The 9979-nt window shown below is 35.6% G+C and overlaps 1 protein-coding gene across 1 annotated transcript; it reads right to left on the reverse strand.

Annotated features, from left to right (window-relative positions):
- Positions 1-1071: 1071 nt before the first annotated feature.
- Positions 1072-9207, reverse strand: LOC126967590 (uncharacterized). The gene is made up of 6 exons (XM_050812125.1): positions 9047-9207; positions 6028-6109; positions 5032-5163; positions 4015-4085; positions 2427-2534; positions 1072-1233 (listed from the first exon to the last, which is right to left on the reverse strand). Exons 1-6 carry the CDS (start codon positions 9157-9159, stop codon positions 1086-1088), a joined length of 654 nt encoding a protein of 217 aa, XP_050668082.1. The 5' UTR covers positions 9160-9207; the 3' UTR covers positions 1072-1085.
- Between the last annotated feature and the right edge of the window lie 772 nt (positions 9208-9979).

Genomic DNA, 9979 nt, shown 5'->3' on the forward strand with positions numbered 1-9979 from the left:
GTTTTCTGCCGCCAATTGAGGAATCCAGGTAGATCTTGGCAGGTCTATGACTTCTCATGGTGCCATATATAGACTAGCTGCCAAGACTTCACTTTTGTTTTCAATGATCAATTAGTAGGAAATTTAGGAGTGAATTTACATGAAAGAATCCGTGTACAAACAAGCAATTCACATGATGCCAAGTGGTAACGATGCCCACCGTTGGAATCACAAGAGCATATCATTGCAATTTTTTTTTATTTCTGTTATTTTTCTGCAACGTTGGCGATCTGTGTCTATTATTATTATTATTTGAAGAGTGTAGCTGTTTATCTAGTCCATCGTTTCTCAACCTTATTTTGCTCACCGCCCACTTTGAGAATATGTTTTGTTCTAGAATATTGTATTTATTTGCCTTTTTAGACTATATTTATATATTATGGTCTAGTCCATAGGTTCTCAACGTGGGCTCTTGTGGGCGTTTGAGACTATCGGGGGAGCAGTAGAAGACCCAGAGAAAATTAGGGGGCATTGAGATGGCGCAGATGAGGAGTGGGTAGAATAAAAAATATAGTCTAAAAAGGCAAAAAAATACACGAAAGTACTCTAGAAAAAACCATATTCTCAAAGTGGGTGGTGAGCAAAATAAGGTTGAGAAACTATGGTCTAGTCCTAATAATTCCTAGTAACACCACGTCCAAAATTGAACTATTGTGTTCGTCACTCATACTTATAGCTCGTCGTCAAGCCCTGCCGCCTTTACGAACCGCAGTATCTTCTTGACGAGAGTGTTACCAACACCATCTGGGAGCAAGGTATAGTCACCATGGATGGACGCTTTTGCATTAGTTGGCCACAATCGCAGAGTAGATGAAGAAGCGTTTCTTCATCAGCCTCATCTGGGTCTAGCACAATAAGCCAGTCTATTGTCTCTTTGGTGTCTCATTTTTTACATGTATTTTGTTTAGACAGCTCCAATGAACTGATCTACATGTTTGATGACTATCTGGTGGTGAATGTATTGGCAAAGCTAGGAATGCTGTGTCTTTTCAGTGCCCTCCAGTTGGGAATGACAATAAAATACCATGACAATTATAATCAATATTTTATTGCTTTGTAACAACAAGCCTCGTGATAAGATCAAACAAACTGAACGGACAGTCATCGTAGTATTTATCGCAGTTTCCTTTGAGTCCATCTGCTTCTGCCTCGTAGTAAATATCATCTATATGTTCTTCTTTTGAAGATGATGGCCTGAAATAAATGAATTTGCTAGAAACTGTCATAACCATAATGTTAACACCAGGAAAATAAATAAACTTATAATACCTACTACTCGGCTAAGTCGAGTTAGTAAGTCTTTTGAGGGGCGATGTATATGCTTTTGCAACAAGATCACAGAAACTGTTCAAAACAAAAGTATTACGATATTCAAAAGAATTGTTAAAAACGTTCATGTGGTAAAGGTTACTATAACATAAATGACTTTCTTAATGATGCCTCAAATTGGGGAAAGACCGCCATTAAAAATAAGGCTATTAAAAATAAGTTAATTGTAAAACATTAGGTACTTTGTAATCTTATTAATAATCTATATATTATTTAATATTCTTATTTCATATATATATTCTTGTTCATAGAATGAAAGCTTCAATTTCAAAGGTATAATTTAAGTAGAGAGTTTGTAATATTATTCTTGACCTTGGATCATATATACGTCTAAATAGATTGCAACAGAAGTGAAAATATCTAAAAAGATTGAGATTGACAGTTAACCTCTATTTTTGGCAATGCACGCACACTAACACAAAGTGATATACAAATAGTGTGTGTAGGACTTGTCAGGCACACAAAAGTAATAAACCTGGCCTGTTTTCATCGGTTGTCTAGCAGCAAGAGGCTCTATCAAGATTTATAAATTATCTAAGGTTATGGACAGCATTGATAATATTTACAATGGCTTGAGTCGCCCTATATTATGTGCAGAATATAAAGTATTTTCTTTACATAACTTTATTTATATGAGGCTATAAGAAAACATATTTTTTGAATAACTTTCACGGAAAGCGAGTAATGTATTAAAAATGTTAACTGTTACATTAGTTATATTCTAGTACGACCACCTTTACCAGCGGGAGGCTCTTTTGCACAGGATGCCGGCTAGACTATGGGTACCACAACGGCGCCTATTTCTACCGTGAAGTAGTAATGAGTAAACATGAATGTGTTTCGGTCTGAAGGGCGCCATAGCTAGTGAAAATATTGGGCAAATGAGACTTAAAATCTTATGTCGAATGGTGACGAGCGCAATTGTAGTGCCGCTCAGAATTTTTGGGTTTTTCAAGAATCCTGAGCGGCACTACATTGTAATGGGCAGGGCTTCTATCACCATCAGCTGTACGTCCTACTCGTCTATTCTCTTATTTTAATAAAAAAACGGTACATACGTGAAGACGATATGCATGATATGTCCCAGGAGACCGTTGTGATGAAGAGGAGTCTCGGCAGCTTCGCAGATATTTCTCAGCAGGCACTCCCGTCCATTCATACCATTCCTGGAGATGTCATGATAAGATAAGCCATGTTTTGATAATTTAAGGATCGGTATTGATAAAAATAGTATAATGTGGGTAATCGACAACGTCGCACGAGTTGCACATACTATTTTGTATAATAAATACGACGATATATGTATTATTTCCGATTCCATATTTGTTTTCAAACTTGTAACTTAAATTATAATTTATCATAATAATTTTATCTAAATTTGCGTGTGCCAAGTATAATTTGCGTGTGAAAAGTAAACTTTTCGTACTCAAACAACAGTTTCATTTACAAAAAACTCACGCGCAATTTTTAAATGGGCAAACGGCTTTTTTTCAACCGCAACAGCGAGCACCAAGATACTACTTTTCCCGCATGAGTAATCCAAAATCTATATTCTTCTCTGATTAAATTACGTCTACTGAGATTTTTTTTTATTAAAATAAACAAGTGGACATTATGTCGCTATAGAACGAACTTTTTCAATAAAAGGTATAAAAGGCATTTATTTTCTCATAATTGAATCCTTCAGAATTATTTTTGAAGTCACTTCAAACTACCACCACTTCGGAAACAAAGTGCGCGCTAAGAGACAAGGAACCGCGCAAAAAACTCTCCCAGTTTTTTTAATAAAATAAACAATATTGGTTTTCAAACAGATATATCCAGTTATAATTAATATCCACGGATGAATTTTTATTATTACCCTAAAACTTGCTCATATTCCTGTTGAATAAAGGCTATTTTATTCGATATTGTTTATTGCATTACCCGCATATTATTGAAATTTTAATATTTAGTACCACAGAACACAGAATGAAAGTACATATAACGAGACCGTTTGTCCTATGCTCGTGGTTTTACCAGTGGGAGGCTCCTTTGCTCAGGAAGCCGGCTAGATTATGGGTACCACAACGGCACCTATTTGTGCCGATAACCAGTAATGTGTAAGCATTACTGTGTTTCGGTCTGGAGGGCGCCGTAGCTAGTGAAATTACTGGGCAAATGAGGCTTAAAATTTTATGTCTCAAGGCGACGAGCGCAATTGTAGTGCCGCTCAGAATTTTCGGGTTTTTTGAGAATCCTGAGCGGTACTGCATTGTAATGGGCATGGCGTATCAATTACCATCAGCTGAACCTCCTGCTCGTCTCGTCCCTTATTATCATAAAAAAAAGTGGATTTCATTGAAGTACGAGTAAGTAGTCCTCTTCGTATATAGGTATAAGAGCTGACTAGATTGAGATCTTTATATATATAATTCTTCTGTACATGTGTTGACAGTGTACTCCTCCTAAACGGCTGGACCGATTAGGATGATTTGTTTTGTGTGTTCCAGAATAGTTTAGATTCTCAATTCATTCCATATATAATACTCCTCTCCATGTTAGTGAACTCCTCCTAACGGCTGGACTGATTCAAACTTAAGACGTGTTTACAGGACAACGTCTGTCGGGTTCGCTAGTTTTGTAATATAATAACAAAATACTCACTCCTTAAACTTAGTTTCCAGTACTGTGTACGCTAGCTCTCGTGTTATACTTCGACTATGACGAGATATTATCTGAAATAGAAAAGCAAATTAATGTAGTAGGCCTTGTAAGACCAGCAGGAGTGAGAAATACAGTGCCCATTGTAAATCTTTTTTCTTGATTTTTTCTTTTGTGATTCATTTCAATTATCAGTTAAGAAATGACCAGTAAGTCTCTTATAGGCTAAAAGTCCTCAGTCATCTTTTAAAATACGTGACAGGGTTCTAGTTGCTATCTTTATCTCCAGAGATAAAATCTTATTATTTCGGATAGGATTTCTTCGAATTCCTTGCCTTACTGCTTTGACCACCTTTTTCGCATGAACACTACGTGGACGGCCAGATCTTTTTCTGTCACAAGCAAAGGAGGTCTCAATATTCCTATTTAAAAGCCCTGTACACAGACATTTTACTAATTCCAAGCATATGGAGAGTTTTAAAAGTTACAATTGGCTTCGTGTAATGCAATCACAGCGATTCGGTTCTATTTATCACCCCACTCCATTTTAATATCGCAAAATATTGTACAATGTATTGGCGCCAAAATGCTAAAACTCAATGAACAATCTTATAAAAACTACAGATTCCAAATTTAAATATAATAATTTGTTTATTTTTAATTGTAGCAGTATATATGGCCAGACTAAGTATAGATGTTTCACACGTATATGGGATGTTACTTCAGTTCTTAAAGCAAGTAAGCAATTGTTGATTGATACTGAAATAAATGGTTATATTTTTTCATGGAAAAGGAGGACATATAAATGTACGGGTCACCTGGTGTTAAGTGATCACCGCCCACATAGTTTTGCAACACGAGAGGAATAACAGGAGGGTTGCCATCCTTTAAGGAAGTTGTACGTGTAATAATATCTGGTGTAATTAGAACTTTGAGGAAGCTGGCTAGATCAAGTCATCATATTATATAAATTGGTCGGCGAGAGTTTACTCGTCCTGATCAATGTGTAATTGAACTTACCGGCAAGTTTGGGAATATAACTTCATCCAGCTCCGTAATGTTGGTAACTACTGAATAGTTAGACTCGAAGTTGTACGATACAAACACATTCTTGTCAGGTATATCCAGGGGTACCGCTATAGCAACGAACGTCTGGAAACATTATGTTAATATTTGAACATACAAGATAACAATAATAATATTGACACACTCTTACACAAGTTATCTTGCCCCAAACTAGGCATAGCCTGTGCTATGGGTAAAAGACAACGGTATATTTTATACAATATACTTACATGAACATACAAAGTACAAATAAACATCCATGACTCGGAAACAAACATATTCATCACATAAATGAATGCACATACCGGGATTCGAACCCGGGACATCTAGCTCAGTAGGCAGGGTCACTAACCATTCGGCTATATGGGTCGTCTCATGAAAAACATGAAAGATCTTATAGTGGTGAGCGTTTTCTTAAATAATGTTAATACACAATTTATTATAATAAAGTGATATTCCTTACTTCTGGGATAAATTGTACAATTTAAATTCGGGTCCGAGTCCAGCATCGTTCATAAATTTTGGTTTTAAATTCAATTTGTATAAGTTATATTTATGACAATAAGGGACGAGACGAGCAGGACGGTCAGCTGATGGTAATTGATGCGCCCTGCTCATTACAATGCAGTACCGCTCAGGATTCTTGAAAAACCCCAAAAATTCTGAGCAGCACTGTTGCGCTCGTCACCTTGAGACATAAGATGTTAAGTCTCATTTGCCCAGTAATTTCACTAGCTACGGAGCCCTTCAGACCGAAGATTATATATATAAAATACTATAACGTATTTATATTCTGGAATCAATAGGAAAAGCTTACTCGGCACACTTATGAATAATAAGATCATGTTAAAATGGTCATCATTTATGAACAAAAAAATATCTACAAATAAATTTTGCATTTTTGTTATGTATTTATTAATTATTTATTATTAAAAGATTGTGAAATATTACCCCATATAAACTGGTAGGTGGAAAAATAAGTCCTCTTTTTTGTACGTCATGACTTCTTACTGTGGCTCCTAGGAGAAGAGTTCTGTAACAATTAATTATAATTAATAATAAATTAAAATCTTAGCAAAGTAAAACTTAATATTAAATATATTTTCAATGAATACTTGCTCTCTATGTTCATCCAACAATACCGAGAACTATACGCAGTTGTGGTACCCATAGTTGAGCCGGCATCCTGTGCAAAGGAGCCTCCAACTGGTGACCGTACAAACTTTAGAAAAATCAATAGAAAAGATGACCTATTCGCACATTCGACGATGAAATTAGGGATGTATCAAGAAGAATAAACTAGGGAAGTACATCAGCAATGATATAGTAATATGTGCCTCCCTTATGAGAGACTGTAGTAAGTACACTGCGTAATACAAGAAAACGTATATATAAATGTTGTATAAAGTTTAAAGTTATGGATAATTTCACCAATTTATTTCTTATTTATTTATAGCTTTATTTCCTTACATCTATACATTAGGATATTTACTTATAAATTGTATTTGTTAATATGTGTTAGTATTTCACTATTTTAAATAAAAAATACCAATTTTGTTAGTATAATTAGTTATTATTTTCGACATAAGGACTGCCTTTAGCGGTAAAAGCCTCCTCCATTGATTTCCACTTGTTCCTGTCTCTTACAATTCTTTTCCACATCTTTCCTGCTGTTTCTACTATGTCATCGCTCCATCTCTTATGAGGCCTGCCTCGATTTCGTTTCCTATTTATAGGGTACCAGTTCGTTACTACTTTGGACCATCTTTCGTCTTTTGTTCTTTGTATACGTCCAGCCCATTTCCATTTTAAACGTAGAACAGATAAGGCTACATCTTTTGTTTTGGTTTTATTTCTTATTGTGACATTTTTAATTTTGTCTCTTATTCTTAGCCCCATATAACTTCTCTCAATACCACTCTGACAAACTTTAATTTTTTCTAAGTTTCTATAGGTTAGAGGCCATGTCTGACAAGCGTAAGTGAGGCATGGCATTAAACGAATATTTTGTTAATTTCACGAATAGAAAAATGTAATTAGTACATCTAAGTATGTACCTAGTTAACGAAACAGTAAAAAAAAACAACAACTTAACAGCTCAAATGTTTACACGCTTTTTATATTGTACCTAATAAAATTGTAGGCAATTTCATTCAACACGGGGGTTCCTGTGATGAAGACCTCACTGTCTTCGGTTATTGATCAATTTGTCAGTCGTAAATTACATTGCATTATTCTTACAAATATTTTTCGTATTATATATATAAAACTTAATTGGTTTAAGAGACGAAGATGGATTTAAAAGATAGATTTAGAGATAGAGTTTATTGAAAACGGCCGATTGACGTAGTGACTGTCACTGATAAGCGGCCGTTTTCAATAACGTATCTCTAGTTACGGGTATATTGCTATCACCGTTTAAAGACAAGATCTTATCTATCCATAGTTATGTCCAATATACGGCCATTTTCAATAACCTATCTTTCCTTAGTTTAAATTACTAGAGGTAGACAAAGACAATCTTTTAAGCATAAAAGCGCCGCGAATCCGAAGGCGATGTGCTATTACCAGGTCAGCGGTAGAGAAGCTCAATAAGATCTGGAAGGACAGAAGGATCACCAAAACCACCAAGGTTCGACTTAATAGGTGCTTTGTGTTACAAATCTTCCTCTACGGGGCTGAAACCTGGTCCCCTAGACTTCAAGACCGCCGCAAAATTCCGCAGATTTCCGAACCAAGAATTCCATCTTAAAAGAACTGAAGATAAAAGAAAGACTATCGTCGCAGTCGACGACAGTCGCTCAGTAGCAACTACGAATTCTGAAGTTCTTTGGTCACATCTCCAGAAATGAAGGATCGATTGAGCGGTTGATAGTGCAGGGCAAGGTACAGGGTAAAAGAGCGAGAGGATGCTCACCCACGCGATGGACGGACCTTATCAAAACAGTGACCCAGACACCTGTGGAGTGCTCCCGCAATGCTGCAAACCGTCAAAAGTGGAGGAGCATCGCGAGGGAGGCAGTGCGACCCTTAACTGTGGAGACCAACGGCGACTAATGTTGCGTCATCTTGGCAACCACTACCACTCTGACAAGAGTGAACGATTGAGAAGAATAATATATAATTATTATTGTTATAATTAAAATGAAAAAAATATTTCCTACACTTTATAACGTAAGTATGTAGTATTCTTATAAGAAATATATTTATATTTACAGATTTAAATTACAACATACACGTGTTTACCAGTATCTTTATGTTCGTCTGGAAGAGACTACACACTACAAACGATAAGACAACTCATTGTGTATTTAGTACATTCTATAATAAAATATTATAATAAGCTTAAGAGTCTTTATTTTTAGGTCTGTTAGGTATACTATCAAAATATTTATCTATCAAAATTCCAATGGGGGATATATTTACTGTTTGCAAATGAGTAAAAAAAACACGTTATCTAAGGTTATAAAACGTACATTAGAAATGTATTTATATTAATGTGATGGGTTAATGTTAGCCTACGATATAGTGAGGCCACTATTCGCCCGTTCATTACTATAAAAAGATTATCAAACTAAAACCAAAGCACCAAGATAATCAAGCTGTATTCAGTGTATGAAAAGGATTATGGATTTGCTGCTAAATAAAAAAGATTGACCCAAAAAATGAAAGATATGAGACTTCATGCGAAGAAAGGGAGGAAGATTCCTAGAATTACGCTTTCAAAATGAAATGATGGGCGTGAAAAATAGCTGAACTGCGTCATCCCAGGAATGATACCAAATCCGATAGTAATTTCTAAGATACACCCAATAATAAATATATAATATTATTATAATTAAATAATACAATGGACTCCTACTATTCAAGCTCTCGTGTTTAGTCTAGAGGAGATTATATCAACACATTATACATCAAACAAAATAGAAATTTATCAGAAGTACAATTAAAATAACAATAAGTTACTTACAATATTAGAACAAAGCTCCCCATATTTGCACAGTAACACGTTTGAATGGATTGATTGAGTTTTTTTGAATGCTGCAACATTCCACCGGCACAAAATTTAGCGACAATTAACATCTGCACGACAAGTAACGGTGAGAGACAGATTCCGACAGGTCACCTACCATGAGCTACTTTGTAACATTTCCTGAAATTACTTAGCATGATAGTATATTTATATATTATATTATAATTGAATTCAACGTTTCAACGATAGAAAGTGACCGCATATTGAGAGCAGCCAACCCGTCATGTTTTTCCATACAAACGTTCGTAGTTGATGTGCTTGTTTTAACGCAACCTTCTTTTTTACTGATAGATTTTTCATACTCGTAAAAGGAGCCTTCTCTTGCAACACCAAAGATATCACAGGAGCGTTGCCGGCCTTTAAGGGCGGTGTACGTGCTTTATTTGAAGGTACCCACCTTTTTTTATGAAAATAATTGACTAGACGAGCAGAACGTTCAGTTGATGGTAATTGACACGCCCTGCCCATTACAATCCAGTGCCGCTCAGGGTTCTTGAAAAACCCCAAAAATTCTGAGCTTCACTGCAACTGAGCTCGTCACCTTGAGACAGGAACAAATTTCCGTGAAAACCGCACTGTGGAGGAACATCCAGGTGGTGGGGATGATATCCTAATTTGTGACGTGTCGTGAGTATCTGGGTATCTTGTGCATTGCATCTAGGTTTCTATCGAAGCAGAAAATACAAATTCAGTATAACCCTGCAAATATCTTCTTTTTGCACAAATTTTACATGAGTTTTAGCTTTTCATAACTAACTGATAAATTATAAAAGTAAAAAAACATTGCGATACCAACCAAACGCATGCAATGGAGATTCTTTATCATAAACACTTATTTCACAAATTATCAAAACATATTTCCTGGAAGAA

Source organism: Leptidea sinapis, chromosome 13 (assembly GCF_905404315.1).
Source record: "Leptidea sinapis chromosome 13, ilLepSina1.1, whole genome shotgun sequence".
Taxonomy (NCBI): Eukaryota; Metazoa; Arthropoda; class Insecta; order Lepidoptera; family Pieridae; genus Leptidea; species Leptidea sinapis.